Source organism: Ochotona princeps, chromosome 16 (assembly GCF_030435755.1).
Source record: "Ochotona princeps isolate mOchPri1 chromosome 16, mOchPri1.hap1, whole genome shotgun sequence".
Lineage (NCBI taxonomy): Eukaryota > Metazoa > Chordata > Mammalia > Lagomorpha > Ochotonidae > Ochotona > Ochotona princeps.
In genome coordinates, this window is record NC_080847.1 from 45493963 (window position 1) to 45512258 (window position 18296).

General features: G+C 44.3%; 1 protein-coding gene across 4 annotated transcripts in view; it reads left to right on the plus strand.

Moving 5' to 3' along the window:
* Positions 1–18296, plus strand: part of DPY19L3 (dpy-19 like C-mannosyltransferase 3) — a 78809-nt gene that overhangs the window by 17491 nt on the left and 43022 nt on the right. For 3 of the 4 annotated variants that reach the window (XM_004595004.4, XM_058674495.1, XM_058674494.1), the window contains exons 4-8: positions 5969–6059; positions 12356–12477; positions 13038–13183; positions 14904–15027; positions 15564–15698. In XM_004595004.4, the coding sequence (XP_004595061.2) occupies positions 5969–6059; positions 12356–12477; positions 13038–13183; positions 14904–15027; positions 15564–15698 (618 nt within the window). The remainder of the gene's footprint in view (positions 1–5968; positions 6060–12355; positions 12478–13037; positions 13184–14903; positions 15028–15563; positions 15699–18296) is intronic. The other variant, XM_058674496.1, reaches the window with a different exon arrangement.

Below are 18296 nucleotides of genomic sequence, written 5' to 3' on the forward strand. Positions count from 1 at the left end.
GGCTGCTGCTCCCCTGCCTCTGGTGTCGCTGGGAAGCACAAGCCAGCTGACAGCGTCTGCCTGGACCTCTGCCCAGCTCTGCCTGTTTGCGCTGGCTTTTCTCACCCTGGTGTGGGAGGCCCCATCCGGCTGCCTGCTACTGACACACACTGCTGGGACGGAAGATTGTCCCTCTTCCGTGCTACAGGGAAACCTCCGTGACCCTGCTTTCTTTGAGCTGTTGTCCCATGTTTCTCCTCTCTTTAGCACCAGAATTACCCCCTTCCCCCTCCCAAAAAAAAAAGTTGGGCAAAAGGTTCTCTCTTGAACCTATGCCAGTTGGTCTTTTATCCATGACATTGTGGTTAGAAAAAAAAAATGTTCTGATGAGAATCACCAGTGACCTTCAAGACACTAAATCGAGTGGTCAGTCTGCCTCATTTTACTTGACTTATTAGCCCAGTTTTTTTGATTTTTGGCCATAGTCTCCTGGATTTACGTTGACATCACTGCCCAGGAGAATGTGTGGCTCTCTTGCTTGCTGCTCAGCTGACCTCTGGCAGGGAACCCAGAGCTCAGCCCTGGGGTTTTGATTCACTGTGGTTTCTAAGTCTTGTCTGCAGCTCTGTTTAAACACCATCTGTGGGCCGATGACTCTCTCTCCCATCAGGCCCCTGAGGAGCCAGTAAGTGCTTCAGGCCTAACCAATCCAGAACCAAACATCTGATTCCTGCGGCTTCATCCCTTGGTGGGAGACCATTTCACGTTAGATCTCTAAGCAGGGCTGGTCAGCTGTGCTTCATGGTATTGGGAGCCGTGTCTCCTGCAGCCTCCTCCACAGCCTAATGCTAGGTCACCAGACAGTCCCCCTTTTTGATTTCCCTGCCCGGTCCTAAGCTCGCCAGCCAGTCTGACTCAGCAGGCAGTGTGGTCCTCTAAAAATGTAAGCCAGCTCCTGTTCCCGCTCACAGCCCTCCTCACACAAACTGAGCATATCCTAAACCAAACTCCTAGCCTACTGCCAGTGCCCTTCACGCCCCGCGTCCCAGCCCAGATCTGACCTCATGGCCTCTTCCTGCCCTTTTCACCTTTTGACCTTTCTCACTGCCCATCTTCACACTCTTCCACCCGGGCCACCGTGCCTTCCCCCCTGTTCTTCAGGGTGCATGGGACAGGCAGGCTCTTACCTTGGAGACCCTCTGATTCAGTGCCTCACTTCAGGGATCTGTCCATGTGCCAGCGAAGCCCTTCCTGCCCACCTTTAAAATCACAGTGCCTCCTCCCACCACCACCCCTGCCTATCCTTACCTGATTGACATTTTGCATGGCTTTTAGAACTCATCTACATTGTGCGATCATGTTGCTGATTCTTTTGAAAAATATATTCTTATTTGAAAGGCAAAGTGACAGATCTTTGCTGCCCACCAGCTTACTCCCCAAAGACCCACAGCAGCCATGGCTAGACCAGACTGCATCCAGAAGCAAGAAAGTCGATGAAGGTTTCCCCAAATGAGTGGCAGGAGCCCCCAAGCATTTGAGTCGCCATTCCCTGCCTCCCATGTGCCTTACCAGGAAGCTGGGCCTGGAACCAGGCATTCTGAAATGGGCTGCAGGTGTGTCCCAGGTGGCAGCGTATCACCCGCTCCCTCCCACCCCCTCCCAGATGTTTCTTCTTTGTTCTTTTCGCCCTCTGCTCTAGATTGCTCATTTCCTGAAGCCAGACATTTTCTTGCCTCCAGAAAAAGTGCTTGTCCTGGCAGGCATTTGGCCCAGGAGTTAACACTCACATGTTGCATGTCAGCAGAGTACCTGGGTTTGAATCCCAGGCCTGGCTCCTGACACCAGCTGTTTGCCAGTGTATCCTGGGAGGCAGTGGTGATGGCATGAGTGATTGGGTTGCTGCCACCCACCCAGGGAGACCTGATTACATGCCAGGCCCCTGGCTTTGGCCCCACCCTAGCCTTTCCTCAAGCTTTGCAGGTGTTTGGGGAGTAAACCGGTAAATTGGGGGCGGCGGGGGTCCACTGTCTCTGCCTCTCACAGCATTGGGGAAGTGGTACAGATTCATTTTAGTCCTGGCACTAGGCTTCTGAAAAAACAAACAAAATGCTGTTGGCTTCTGTTGGAGAAATGATGAATGAGTGAATGAGAAAGATGGATTGGAGGGGAAAGAGGCCAGTTGCAGGTGTGGAATCCTAGGAAGCTAGTCCACGGTGAGGGTGCAAGGCTAACCATTCTTCCCACTGCATGCCTGTGCTGCTTTGGTAGCTGTTTTCCTTTCCTTGTGGAGTATTGTTCTTTCTGATTGAAACGTGAATGTGATCTCGGACTGAATGCAGATCTTTTGTTTCTCTAGTGAATCGGTGCAAGTTAATGATGAGAAATGGTAATTCTCATTTGGCTGAACACACCCAGGCGGCCTGTTTCTCAAAAGTCACTTTGCTCCCTGTGGGCTAACATTGTTCACTGTCCTTTCTGGTTTACTTGATAGTGTAGAACATGCATGTCCTCCCCTTGGATCCGCCCGCGAAGCCAGGGGTCCTCAGGGTAAAGGTGCTGAGGACACGGGTTGCCTCAGTGTGGCCCCGTGGAGGCGCTGTCACTCCAGCAGCGGTCTGACAGCCCCGCAAACCCTGCTTTGGCAGCTCTCACATGCCCTGACTTTTCTCAACTGCAGGGCAAGAACCATTTCCATTCTAACAGATGGACATGAATTTAACCAGACAATAAACCACGTATGTGCCATAAATGTGTTTGCAGAGGGCACGATTCCCAGTGCAGAATTTTTAAGAACAGCTGTCCCATCGCGAGCGCATTTCTTGGTGAGATGATTTGTTAACCTAATTCTGAAACAGATTACGTTCATAAAGTTAATCTGTCAATGGTTTCTTCTCCACTACCCACGGTCTAATTATTCTGGATGGAGGGGGCAGTTTATACAAGCAAAAGTTACTTGCATGAGACTTAAAAACTAATTTGATCTGCTCGCTTTCCAAATCTGGTGTCATTTGTCTAAAAGGGGTCTTTACCCTTTTGTGCGTTGCTGGCAACTTGTCTTCATGCCTGCCAGAGATGGAGATCATTCACTGGGAACCGTCGCCATCTTTTCCTTGCTGCTTTTCCCGTTACTAATCCCATTGCATTACTACATCAACTACTACTTAGTTTGAGCTTCACAGTTCTTAAAAAATATATATGGTTCTTTTTTGTCTCCCTTTGTCTGCCTCTCTCTCCCTGTCTTTGGGAAAGATGTCTCCATCCCCTCCCCCCCTTGCTCTCCCTGTGGAACCTATGCAAATTAGAACATGGAGTATTTGTTCGCTTAGCATTCTTCAGAGGGTGACTTCTGTTGATATGCGTTTTCTCTGGCATGATCCACCAGGCAAAGTATAAATTGCTGTAAAACTGGAAAAGTGTTTGAATGAATAAAGCAGATGTTCCCTTAGCGTGAAGCAGATGTAAAACTTGCAAGTGTCTGTCTAATAAAGTATAGCATTTGGTTCTATACAGCTGGTGCCAAGATTACCAATTAATCATGTTTGAATGCATTTTTACTAATTAGGCCCCCCTCTGTTCTTTACTGTTTGGGGCATATTAAAGAGAGGGGCGGAGCACAGAAGCCTTCCCCTTAGAGTCCTTTGAGTAACATCTTTTTTCTTCTTCTCTGTCATTCTTTTCTTCTTGGAACCATGCAGGAAGTGAAGTTCTTAGATGTGGATTACTGATTTGGCTCTCCAGTCTGATTTGGGGAGATTGGCCTGACGTTAGAATCTTACATTGAAAGTGATAGTTAGTACTTTGAACACTCTAAGGCAGCTGGGGAGAAGAAAAGGAATGTAATTAAGCGTAATGTTTTCCTTTCTTATTTGTATGGACAAAAGCTAGTATTTGCTCAGTTAACACCAGTTCATAGCTGCTGTGCTTGTCTAACCAATTAGGCTTTTGAACATTTTTTAAAACATCTATTTATTTGTTTGAGAGGCAGAGTTACAGAGAGAGGGAGCCATCTCTCCAATCTGCTGGCTCACTTTACAAATGCCCACAGTGACTAGGAATGGGACAGGCCAGAGCCAGGGGCTTTGGCTCCTGGATCTCTCACGTGGGGGCAGAGGCCCAGGCACTTGGGCCATGCTCTGTTGCTTTTCCAGGGGCACTAGTGGGGAACTGGATCGTAAGTAGAGCTGAAAGGACACATTCCAGCACACAATAGGGGGCCAGACAACATCAACTCCCCAGGATTTGAATGTTCTGTAAAGAAATGATACCAGCTTAGCTTTAGGTTATCCAAAGCAATGGAGCAATTTTTATTTAAAAGTGAAGATGAATGGTTCGACATAAGTGCTGAGAAGTATTGCTTATACTGCTGTGAAAGAAACCACACAGATCAGTAACAACTGGGAAAGCAACACGAGCTGTGGGATTGTATATCGTCCCTTATGTAAAGCAGGGTCTGGCTTTCATTTGGTCTGGCTAACTCGGCGAGCACCTCCAGCAGGCCGATTGTTAAGGTGAGCATTTTGTATGGCCCACAGATGTGTTATAAATATTCGAAAGTGGTCGTGGGCAGAGAAACAGTTCCCCAGCCCCTGCCATAAAGCAAAGAGGCTGCGAAATTACAGGTCGGTGCCTGATGAACCTTTTGTTCCATGCTTGATCTTTGAGGACAAGTTGTCTATGAAAGGAAAGTCAGTGTGTAGGGAGGCTGGCCACCCCACCTCCTGTTTTGCTTTAAAAGGACATAGCGGTGATGAAACTTAATAGTTTAACTTCTGGTGTCAGTGCTTTGCCCATGAACTGATTTATACATTTGTTTGTTTTTCTGCAAGATCGGAAATTTCAAGGATAGAAGAAATAGAGTGGGTAAATTTCAATTCTGAAGATAAACAGCACAAGGGTTCTTTAAATGAAGTGTTTATTACTGTTCAAAAGATAGTTCGAGGTGCAGGGACACAGGCATCCTGGAAGTCGTTCAGCAGCCGAAGTGTGATGTTGTGTGGTCAGCGTCTCCCCAGAATTCAGCTGGGCTTGTAGAATGGAAATCTACTGTAATGGGAGATGCACCGATGAGTGTTAGATTTTAGAGAATATGCCACACACTCTGGACCTGGCTTTTTGAATGCTGGGGTAAAAGACTCTGTAATGACAAAGATTATGACTTTATCCTCATGTATATTTTCATATGTATATAAAATGTAAAATCTTTGAGTATTAATAGGATTTTTCCAGAAAGTCTTCCTCATCCTCATTCCCCATTGCCTCCGTATTTTACGTTAATGATTTAAATTTTAAATTTAGTAAGAGCATCTTGCTGCTAAATTGACTAATGCTATTACTTAACACTTTCAGACTTTCTAAGGTTGAACACTTGCCTAAAAGCAGTTGCAATATCTCATGTATCTACTTGCCTGCACGAGCCTCATTCCAAGATTACACTTGTCAGAGTAAAATTCATATGTAAAAGGTTTGCCTTATTTGACCAAGGATACCTTGCAGTTTGAGGATAAAGGGAAAGTCCTGGAACTTCTCTAATTAACCTGGGTCTGGTATCTAGAGCAACTGTAGTCATTTTCATTTCGGAGATTTTTTTTTTGTTTTGCAGATGTCCTCTTTTTGTGTCTCAGTAATATGAGAATGGCGTTTTTTTTTTCTTTAAACTTTTGTAGTTTTAACATGTCCTGATAGAGAAAAGCATTCATTGTGAAACGTCAGCTTGAATGGAACTGATTGTGCATTTGTTACAGTGGTTTGTCACAGGAAAGATCCAGCCTCCAGGGCAGCAGGAGGCGTGAGATGCGCACGCATGCTGTGTCCATCACCCCAGCCGTTGTCAACCTTCTCCCAGCCGTGTGCGCCAGGCTTTTGGGAGCCTGGAGTGTCACAATTTTTTTTTTCTCTCCTGAGTTGTAGTTCATGTCCTGTTTCTACAGTGACGGTATATATTTAAGCAAAACTAGGTCATGTAAACCCAGCAGCTCTAACTTTGTTTCAGGAAGTGGAGCGAGAAATCTCATTCAGAACGGAATGCGGACTATATTACTCCTACTACAAGCAGATGCTGCAGGCTCCAACCCTCGTACAAGGTAATTACAAGCCAAGGAGTTGCATTTGGGGATCTGTTGCATTCTTTTCATGATTTCAGTCAGCCTATTAGTTAAGATGCCCACATCTGGGGTCATTGTGGTGGTGTCATGGAAAAAGCTGCTGCCTGCAGTGCCAGTATCCCACATGGGCATCAGGTATAACCCTGCACCTGGGAGAGAGGCACAAGTTGCCCCAGTGTTTGGGACCCTGACGCCAACGTGAAAGACTCAGATGAAGCTGTTGGCCTGAAGCTGACTCAGCCTGGCCATTGCAACCATTTGAGAAGTGACCAGCAAATTCAAGATCTCTTCTTCATGTCTTCCTCCCTCTCTAACTCTGCCTTTCAAATAAGTAAATACATCTTTTTTTAAAAGGTGCTTTTTTTTTTTCCTTTGCACTAAAGCAGTTTAAATGCTTTATGGAGCCTGTACAGTTTTTCCCTGTTGCCATTTAATAATTCCATGAACATACTCTGCTCTGGAAGAAGTTACATAATATTTTATAGGTTATTTTATATAACATCCCCCTTAATGGCTTTCTAGTGCTTCTCCATTCCAAAAGGAATCTTTGCAATTTCTTGATTTTTTTTAATTGCTGATTTTAGTTATGATCCATTTACTTTTTTTCAACTTTATTTGATAGATCTTGCTTCTGGCAGTTCACTCCCAAAGCACTCCCCAAAAGCCAGGAGTAGATCAGGCCAAATCTAGAAGTGTAGAAATTCATCCAGGCTTCCTGCCACGATACACATTAGCAGGAAACTGGACCGGAAATAGCAGAGTCAGGACTGGAACTGGACACTCTGATATGGGTTACAGACATTCGAGATGTCGTCTCTAACCCCTGAACCAACCGTCCGATTATTCTCAGAGAGATCCTGGCTGGTGAATGTCAAGCAACAGGCGACAGTGTGACCATGAAAGCTGGTGTTGTCCTTCTTGTCCCTGGGGTCTCCCCGTCATTCCTTTACTTCGCAGTCACCTCTTCGCTGCCTCTTCACTTTTCCTGAGTGGTTTAGTGCCCACGTCCTTCTAATGGGAGCTCTAAAAGCATCTCTTCTACCGACCTTGATGTACTTAACTGAGCACAAGTGACAGAGAATTGTCCTCACCTAGGTTTTGCTTGGAATCAGCTAGGATGTTTTGGGAACAGGTTCTTCCTAGGTGATGTCTTGTACTTCTCATTTTACCAAAATAAGAGCTAAGAAGTTTTGGTTAGCTTTTCCTGTAAAAAGTCAACAGCGTGATTCATCAGCCCATTGGCCTCTCACTTCATGTTGTGTTAGTAGCTGTTGACGACTATTGCCTGTGCATGTCGTTTTGGTAGGCAACCAGATTGTGATGTTCTAATTCTATCATTCTTCCAGGTTTTTTAAATTAATTTATTTTTTATTGGAGAGGCACATATATACGGAGTAGGAGAGACAGAAAGATCTTCCATTTACTGGCTTGCTCACTCTCCAAGTGACCACAATAGTTAGAGTTGAGCTAATCTGAAGTCAGAAGCCAGGGGCTTTTTGCAGGTACAGGGTCCCAAGACTAGGGGCTGGCTTCCTCTGCTCTTTCAGGCCATCAGCAGGGAGCTGGGTTAGAAGTGAAACAGCCAGAACACAAACTGGCATCCATGTAGGATGCTGGTGCTTGCGGGGGTGGGTTAGCGAATGGAGCCATCATGCCGGACCCAGGAAGCTGGATCTGAATTGGAACATCTGGAACATGAACTAGCACCCATATAGGATCCCGAAGCTTGAAAGGGGAGGATTAGCCAGTTGAGCTATGGTGCTGGGTCCTCTTCTTGTAATTAATAGTTGGAACTCAATTATGTAAAAAGCCTTTTCCTGATCAACTGTGAGATTACCTTGAGGTACCATTTATACAGAAAAGACAGAATAAGGGTTGATCCCTCCCCTACGCAGACAGTCCATGCAGTTCACATATTGTTTATTTGAAAAATCATCTGCTCACGAAAATTAATCTGTGCTCCACCCAGATCAACACTCATGAAACTTTTTTTTAAGATTTATTTATTTGAAAGGCAGAATTACAAACATGTATGCGCGTAGAAGAGAGACAACAATCTTCCATCCATTAGCTCACTCTTCAAATGGCCACAGTAGGTAGGGGTAGTCCAAGCCAAAGCCAGGCTCCAAGAGCTGCTCCTTGGTCTCCTAGGTGAGTGCGTGCTCTTAGGCCATCTTGCTGCTTTCCCAGACACATTAACAGGGAGCTGGACCAGACTCACCCAGCACCCCAGAGCGCCACCGTCCTTCATGGGTGTGTCCCAAGCTGTGGCCGTCACTGACATGCTTGTTCTCAGTAGAGAATGAACAAGGTGACACTCTGCTGTTTGTTTCAGTTCTCATACTGTAGTATCCTTTTTGTAGTCATGCTTAGGGCCATATTTCCACATTTGTGTGCTTTTTGTTGGCGATTTTGCAGTTGAGCCTGTGTGAAGTGCTGTTTTGTGCTCCTGAGTGTAAGAAGGCTGTGAGGTGTCCTACAGAGAAAATATGTGTTAGGCATGAATCATAGTGCTGTTGACGCTGAAACAAATCAATACAAGTTAAAGAAACTCTTTTTTTTTTTTTTTAAAGATTTTATTATTATTGGAAAGCCGGATATACAGAGAGGAGGAGAGACAGAGAGGAAGATCTTCCATCCGATGTTTCACTCTCCAAGTGAGCCGCAACGGGCTGATAAGCGCCAATCAGATGCCGGGACCAGGAACCTCTTCCAGGTCTCCCACGCGGGTGCAGTGTCCCAAAGCTTTGGGCCGTACTCGACTGCTTTCCCAGGCCACGAGCAGGGAGCTGGATGGGAAGTGGAGCTGCTGGGATTAGAACCGGCACCCATATGGGATCCCGGGGCTTTCAAGGCGAGGACTTTAGCCACTAGGCCACGCCGCTGGGCCCTAAAGAAACTCTTTAAACAGAAAATAGATAAAACAAGGATGCCAGCCCAGTCACATGACCAAATTGCATAACCAAAGGTTTAAAAATCAGGACTAGCAAGAGCCTAACCTTTTACCCTGCTCATATTCACTAGTTCACTTCTTGCTGTGGCTGTGTAGAAGAAAACTGCTGGGAATATTGAAACATGGTGCCATTTGCCGCTTCTCAAATTGGTTCTCTAAGCAGTTTCTAAAACAGGGATCCTCATGGGTGATGCCAGAGGGAGGAATGGGTGGGGACTGGGCCCCTGGGGGAGATCTGGGATGTGTGGAGATACCATTGGATATTGTACCTGGAGGGCCGGAGTCCTTCAGAATCCTGTGGGTGGAGACCAAGGAGGCTGCTGAACATCCTCCCAGGCACAGATCAGCCCCGGCCCTGGATGTCAGTCATCCTGAGGTCAGGCAACTGCTGGAGTGATGCCGCTCTGAGCCCAGTGGTCCATCATTACGTTTTTCAGTTTTGGTTTTGTTTTGTTTTCTGAAAATTTGAGCACATAAAAAGAATCCTGCATATGTTCAAAACACAGCTAACAGTTACCAACTCCTGACCAGTCTTGTTTTCGCTGTAAACACATCCGAATGTTTGTGAAAGTTGATGTTTCTTCCAGCGGGGTCCCCTTCCAGTTTTGCTTTTTGACCCAACCCCAGTGGTCCTTTGAAGACTCGCTTTCTTTATGACATGACAAGGATGCTTCATGCCCATGTTGTGTATTCTCTACCCTAGAATCAGCTGTTGCTCTAAGGAGCTCTAGTGCATTTCTGTGGCTATTTAAGTTACCATGGTCTGGGCAGTCGGGGCTTGAATTGCCACAAGATTGGGCCTTGTTTCCAAGTGGAACTAGGGGTATGAATTTTCTTTCCTAAAATAAAATATGCATATAACCAGTCTCAGTTCCAAGTGGAGAAAACAGGGATATTGCCTTTTAAGTTTTATAAGTTGGAAAAACAAGTCCATTACAAATTTTACCATGTTTATGCTATTATGAATCTATAATTGCTTCAAAGACAGTACAATTCCCTGAGAAGCTGTCCCTGCAGCTCTCCTTCAACTAGGACTACACATTTTCCTCTGTTGTCATTCAGGTCACTGAAAAGCTTCCTTTCTCTGTGACCAAGCCACCAACTCAATGGGTTTGCTTATTTCCTTCTGCTTTTGTAAAATTTTTAATTTACTTTCTTTTATATTTACGGAAAATGTGTACATGTTCCTAAAATCAAAACTATGAAACAGAACATTCAGAAAGAGGTCTCCTCCCATCCCTGCCCTTCTACCCTGTTTTCCTTCCAGCTCTTTAGGTAACTTTTAATAGTCTTTAGTTTATTCTTGTGCTGTTAATGTTTTAAAGATGTAAACAAATGCTTCCTTTATACTTTTCTGTTTGTTAGAGAAGCGCTCCCTCCAGCCCTGGTAGATTGTAAGGGTGGTTTCTTGTAATGCCCATAGGTGACCTTTTATAGTCCGTTGGGCTGCTGAATGGCTGAAGCCATGGGAATTTCTTTTCTCGTGTCTCTCTGGAAGCACAAAGTTTAAGGTTCGGATGCTGGTCTGGTTGGGTTCTGACGAGAGCTGCCTGCATGACTTACAGCTGTTTTTCTGCCGTGTCATCACATGGCAGAGGGAGACAGCAGGCAAGCTCTCTTGTATCCCTTCCCACCAAGGGAGGGCTGGGGAAATACAAGGCTAGTGAGTAACAGCCCCATGTGGTTAACCTTCTGGAGTGGCCATACCTGAATTGAATAGCTCAGACTGAGAGCTTCAGCAACAGAAATTTATTTTCTCCAAGTTCTAGAGGCTGAGACACCAAGGTCAAGGTGCTGTTGGGGTTGCTTCCTGGTGATGCCTGTCTTCCTGTGTCACAGACACCCTCTGCTGTCTGTGTGCTCACGTGGCCTTTGCTCTGTGCAAGTGCAGTAGGAGCTGACGCACCCACTCTGACCTCTTCCTCTTGTGATGAGGTCATCAGTGCTGTCGTCATAACACAACCCTGTTAGAACCTCACAGGCTTTCTTAATCTGTAGAGACAGTCCTGTTGGAGGCCGGGGCATCAGCATAGAAATTGGAGGAGCAGTGTTTCTGTCCACCTCTCCTCCCACTGATGCCTTTGGATCATTTCTGGTCTTCCAGACTGAGCTTTGTTGGATCAGAAGGCGAGTGCACATGGTGTTTCTGGGTGTTACAAAAAATTTCCACATGGATGAAACCATGCCAATTATGGCTGTGTGAGAATTGACTTCCTACAACCTCCATTACAGAAGTTGTTGGTTTCACTTTGATTTTTTTTGTCAAGGTGATAGATGAGAAATGGTATTTCAGTGCAGATTTTTTCTTGTTTTATTGTTTTTATAAGACATTTATTTTTATTTACGAGGCAGAATTACAGAAAGGAAGAAATAGAAGAAGAGATCTCCTATCCTCCAGTTCACTTCCTAAATGGCCACAATGATTAGAGCTGGACCATACCAAATGCTGGAGTCAGGCATTTCATCAGGTGTCCTACTTGGATGCAGGGGCCCAGGGACTTGGATCGTCCTCCACTACCTTCTTAGGTGCACTAGCAGGAAGCTGGATCCTAAGTGGAGCAGCAGGGGTGGGGTGCCGGTTTGGCAGGCAGCAGCTTTGCATGCTACGCCACAACACCAGCTTCGCAGCGCCATTGTCATTTGCACTTTGGTGGGAGTGAGGTTGAGCGTTTTTTCCTATGCCTCAGGAGCTGCACCTCTTCTGGGAACTTGCTAGTCGTGCTTTACATCAGCTTAGTCACAAGCAGCAGGTGATTCCAAAGAGCAGGGAGTTTTTGTGACAGCAGGTGTATGTCTTGCTCTTATTGCATGCCTGTCCTCTGTGCCAGCCCCTATTTGGAACATGCCAGCTTCATAGCAGAAGCCAAGAGTGAGAGTGATAGAAACACGTGGTTCTGTTTCTTAAAACCTTAAATGTGGCACACATCCGTCAACTCACATGCCACTAGGCAGAGCAAGTCAGAGGGCCAGACTCGTCCCGGGGAATGGGAAAGGCTGTGCATCCTGTGCTAGGGAAGGCCTTGCCGACCCCCGGCAGGAGCACAGCGGAGGCGCTGGCCAGTCCTCCCATCTGCACAAGATTCCATGTGCCCTCTTTTTTTTCACTTGTAGCCATAAAAGTTTTGGTTGACGCTTGTTTGCACTCGTAGGGCACACCCAGCGTAGGATGGTGAACTCACGGAGGGTAGAACTGTGGTTTTGGTTCAGCAGTGTATCTCCACTGCCGGCCACAGTCTCTGACATATACTGAAGACTTGGAGTAAGTTGAATGAATAATTGCAACTTTTTTTCCCCCCTGTAACTTCTTAAATATCAATCTCAGGTTTTCATGGCTTAATATATGATAACAAAACTGAATCCATGCGGACAATTAACCTCCTTCAACGAATGAATATTTACCAAGAGGTTTTTCTGAGCATTTTGTATAGAGTTCTTCCCATACAGGTAAGCTGCATTCTGTCTCATTCAATTGTTAATACCAATTGAAAGTCAAACATTTGCCATTTTGTGTTGAAATTCTTACATGCATTGTTTTGGTCTTCAGCTGGCTCCGAAGTAGTCAGCAATGCCCTACTTTGCTCCATGTATGTTAAGAATTGTGCTTTTTGTTTACATTTTTCAAGATTTGCATATAGAGTTACTTCCTGGCTTATAATACTTGTGCAAAGTGTAGAAACCAGTAAATCTTTTCATTTGGAAATGTGTATTAAAAAAACTAGCAAATCACCATGACCAGTTCTTGAGGATGAAGTAAAGTTGGACAAAGTTTGGTCCAAGTTGGCTGAAGAACAGACCCAGACCCCTCAGGGACTTGTCCCCCTGGGTTCCTGTTGTGGAGGGGAGGAACTGTAGGTGCGTGAGTAGCTGTGAGGGGGTGCAGTGGGCTCCCCTGCCCAGAGAGCAGCCAGTCTCTGAGCCTTGCTTTTCTGCATCCTGTGTTTTAAATGACAGCAAGGAGAATTGAAATTTCCCCGACAAACAATTTTTGTCTTTCCCTTCTACAGAAATATTTAGAGCCAGTTTATTTTTATATTTACACTTTATTTGGACTCCAAGCGATCTATGTCACAGCTCTTTATGTAACCAGCTGGCTCCTTAGTGGTACCTGGCTCTCAGGGCTGTTGGCAGCCCTCTGGTACGTCGCCAACAGGTGAGTGTCAGTTCTTTTCAATGCCCTCAATAACCAGATCAAAGGCAAGTGCTTACAGCTCAGCTGGTGTCTTCCATGGGTGGAAGGGGCCCAAGTGCCTCAGCCATCACCTGCTGCCTGCCGTGGTCCACATCAGTGGGAGAGTAAAATTAGGAGCAGAGCCCAGGACATTCACCCCAGCACTCAGATACGGGATGTAGACTTCCCCTGCAGTATCTCTATCACTGTACCAGACTCCCCCCACAAATCCCAAAGCACTGCAAGAATGTCTTCATAGAATCGTGTGCCACTCTCAGTTAACAAAGCTCAAAGCACTAAGAAGAGAGAATTTCTTACACTAATTAATTACTACTGTTTACAAACACTGGTTTCTAATGAAATAGAATTTTTAAAATATAATTAAGATATTTTAAATCTTTGCCCGCAGTAGTATCACCAGTGTTCAGCATGAGGCTTAAAACTTGGACACAAGTACTAGTAGAGATTTTATTTTGTAATCCTAAGCAAATTTTTATGTTAAAATTCCTTTGAGTGTCTACTGTAATTTATAAAGTAATTTATAAAATGTTTTGTTTTTGTTAATAACCCTATAAAGTAGGTTATTACCCCCATTTTAGAAATTAAGAAATTGAGTCCTAAGAGGTTAAATTTTGTTGGGAAGATGGATTAAAGGTAAATTTATTTTGGTGTAAAAAAATTTGGAATCTATGGGTAGTTTTTCTTTTAAGATTTTTTTTTATTGGAAAATCAGTTATACAGAAAGGAGGGGAGACAGAGAGGAAAACCATCCATCCATTGATTCACTTCCCAAGCAGCCACAACAGCCGGAGCTGAGCTGATCTGAAGCCAGGAGCCCAGAGCTTCTGGGTCTCCCATGTGGGTGCAGGGTTTTAAGGCTTTGGGCCGTCCTTGACTGCTTTCCCAGGCTACAAGCAGGGAGCTAGATGAGAAGCAGGGCTGTTGGGACTAGAACTGGTGCCCATAGGGGATCCCGGCGCTTTCAAGGCTAGGATTTTAGCTGCTACGTTATTGCGCTGGACCCAGTTTTTTTATTGTCATAGATTTCCATCAGCTTTTCGGAGATCCCTCAAGTTTGTGTGAGTGTGCGTGTCTGCCTATGGGTGATATTTATTGAGTGCCGGCTCCCTTGCACATGCAAGGAATGGCTTTTGGCACCGAGTATACAAAGGTACTTCACTTTCCTTTTAGGACTTTACATTTTAGAGAGGCAGGAAGTTTTTGAAAATCATTACTAAAGAGTTAGAGAAGTTGGACAGATAAACAGCACTGCCTTTTGATACCAGTGAAGTGAGAAATAAAAATACCAAACAGTTTGGCGGGGTACACTTGTGGGCCAAGGAATCAGGCTGACATGGGGTTAAACACCAGTGTTGTACCACTTAGCTAAATGCATATCCACAGACAGCCCACTCGAGTTCCTCAGTGCCAGTTAATGCTATGTGACGGGGACGGTTCTGAAAACTGAAAGCCAGTGACCAGATTCTAAATATCTTTATGTGGGGCACTTCTAAAAGTTCATGCGAAAATACAGTTAAAAATGGATTATTTTGGTGCCAAAAAAAGTGCTGAAATCCATGCAAGACATTTTTCATGAAGTATTTTCCCCTGAATTCAGTGTAATATATGTTCAACTTTGGAAGTCTGTGAGGGAATTATAGAAGTCATCATTTTGGCCATCTGTGTTTCTTGTTTTGTGCAGAATAGATACCACAAGAGTGGAGTTTACGATCCCACTGCGGGAGAACTGGGCACTGCCATTCTTCGCAATTCAGATAGCAGCAGTCACGTATTTTCTGAGACCAAACTTACAGCCTCCTTCTGAAGTAAGTTTTTCCAACACTTAGGTATTTTCTAATTTCCCAGGTTTATATAAGAGGTTAGAAAAGATGTGTGCCTAGCATCCCAGCCACATGCAGGTATTTCTTATTCTTTGATCAACATTTTAGCTCAAGTCAAAATCTTTTTTTTCTGAGATTTATCCTACTTTGCAAAGAAAATGTTTTCATTTTTTGATGTTAAAAATGTACTTTACATAATCCACCCTTAAATAGGTGCAGCAAACCCACACACAATTTCTGCAAAACTGTCAGAATTTTTAAGCCATTGCTCTTGAGATGTGACTTGGTGCATTGTCGCCTCCATAATAGTGTGGAATACACATACCGTATGTGAGCATTTATATGCAAAGTGTCACTGAAGGGTATTTAGAGCTTAAATAACCAGTGCAAGGGTTTTCAGAGCAACAGTTTATGGTTTCTTTATTTGGTTTATAGAGAGATAGGCCACTCTTGAGCAAGCTTGTCTGCAAGGTCTTTATTACTGGAGGCATGCGCATTATACAAAGGCTTTCTCTTTACAGAGGCTGATGCTTCTTGCCATTTTCATATCAACTTTTCTCTTTAGTCTGACGTGGCAATTTAATCAATTTATGATGTTGATGCAAGCATTAGTGCTGTTCGTCCTGGACTCCTTGGACATGCTACCTGCAGTGAAGGTAAGCTCTGCTTCCTTTTCTTGTTTTGAGAACGTCATTGGCTAATACCACACAAAATGATGAAAGTATGCTGATATTAAAGGCTAAAAAAAAGCTCCTATTTTAGATTTCATGTAAATACTGCCATAGTCAGTTTTAACTGAGTAATTTATGCAGCTCAGCTTGATGGTCTTGACTTGTACTGTGCTTATTTTGTGTGAAAAATTGGATTTGTTTAAGGCATAAATGTGCAGGCCGCTTGTCTTTTTTTTTTTTTTTATTAAGATGGCTTAAATTTTAAAATAAAGTAGCTCTTTTAAATATGTGACTAGTATTGCCTTTTTTTTCCCCCAAGGAGCTCAGTGCATATATAACAACCTTTCTGTAGTACTTCATAAAAGTTTCTTAGTAACACTTAAAACCAATATGGGATGTGAATCCTATTGACTAGGCGAAAGTCACATGTGAAATAAGGGAAGTCCTCTCTGTCTCCCGGTGTGTGCAGCTGTGATTCAATCACACGGGGCCTTCTTTTCTATGCAGAAACATATTTTTTGTTGTTTCTTGTATCTTTTAAAAAGGGTTCTACTTACTGCTGTAAACTCCCAGTAGCTTCCATGTTTCCCTAAGGTAGCAGTATAGCCCGAACTAGAGGAATCGTGCTCGTTGATTCCGTATCCAGGGAGATGTAATAAACGGTGCAAACTGGGCGTCAGTCGTCACATATAGCTTGTCTGCCGTATCGCTGGAACAGCATAGGCCGCACGGAAAATGCCAGCCCCTGCAAGGCATTGCCCCCCCAAATGAATTCACTGTCTAGCTAGGGAAGTCAAGACGCTGACAGCTAATGAAATGGTAGCTGTCAACTTGTAGTAATGGTAAGTGTTAGAATTCTAGAAGAAAATCTTTTAGGCAAAAAAAAAAAAAAGTTCAAGGACTTGAAAGACTAGAGCTGGGCGACAAAGGTGGAGAGCAGAATTTGGCTTGAGTGAGGAGGCAGGATAGGCGAACACAGCAGGGAAGTAGATGAGGTGATGTTGGCACATGTTGTGTATATCTGTGGCTTAACGTTTCTGTAGGTAATGAAGAATTGACTCTTCACAAACTGCTGGTAAAATACAAATCCCTGCCTGCCTTCAGTGGAGTGAGACAGTAGGTGTCAAGAGCCTAAACTACGTTAGCTTTTCCCCAGCACTTCTACCCCTAAAAATTTATCTCGGGGAAGTAACCAACCCATGTTCCTGCATTTGTATTATAATAAGAAAAGTCAGGGAATGACTTAAGTTCATAGCGCTAGCACACTGTTAAATTAGTTGTGTGTGTGTATGTGTGCGTTTGAGAGAGAGAGAAAGAGGGAGGGAAAGAGACAGAATGAATGAGTCATGGAGACCAGAGAGAGTGGCACAGTATTTTTGCAGGTGCTGAATTTAAAAAAAAAGCAATCACCATAGAAATCCTACACCCAATCAGAACATTCTCAGTGAAATGAAACCAATAAAATTTGTTAGAAACAGACCAACCCTCAATAATTACGAGAGGAAATTCTTGAGACAGAAAGGAAGTGACAAAAGGAAACTTTTGAAACAGAATAAAGAAAAGGCAGTGGGGAAAAGCAGGTGTTGTGAGCGTTCTCTGTGGAGTGTATTAAATCTGATGGCTGGAGCCAATGCAGGCCTTCCCTGCCCCCAGTATGTGTAGATGAAATGAGGTCTTATAATGGGAGGGGAATAAGACTTTCAAGTTCTTAGGAATTGGAGGGAAGATTTTTATGTGTTGCTTAAAATAGTAAAATGGCCATACAGGTAGGTTATAAATTCATATGCAATACCCAGAACAACCACTAAAAAAAAAAAATCTGTGTGAGGAAACAAACACTATGGATAAATAAAAGTAGAATTATGAAAATGTTCAAGTATGGATAGACAGGAGAGTGAAAGGAGAGACGATTAACAGCAAGCAACAACAACCAGAAGACCTCAGTACTATGGCAAACTTAAATTCTAACGTATGGATCGGAACCTTAAATGCACTAATGAAAAGAGAAGTTCACTTCAAACTCAACAGTAGATGTGAGTTCAGCTAAAACAAGGCCAGAGTGACTATGGTAATATCAGAAAAAGTCGGTGTTAGGCAAAACCAGAATCATCTGAGTGGGACATTGTGTTATAGCCAGAGGGTCAGATCACTGCCAAGGCAGAGCAACCCAAAAGGCACCAAACAGCAGAACTGCGACAAACCCATACGTACAGCAAAAAAGCAGGCCTGAAAGAAGACAGAAACCAAGGCTGAGCTGGAGAGTTGAACACTCATCTCTTCCTGATAGAACACTAAGCACAAAGTCACCAAATATCTAGAATTAACAACATTATTCAGTCACTGTAATATAAACATTTTGAGCCTGGCAGAATGGCTCAGTCAGCTAATTCTCCCTTTACAAGTGCCAGAATCGCATATGGGCGTGGGTTCATGTCCTGGCTGCTCCGCTTGCAATTCAGCTCCTTGTTTGTGGCCTGGGAAAGCAGTCGAGGACGGCCCAAAGCCTTGGCACCCTGCATCCACGTGGGAGACCTGGAAGAGGCTCCTGACTCCTGGCTTCAAATGGGCTCAGTTCTGGTCATT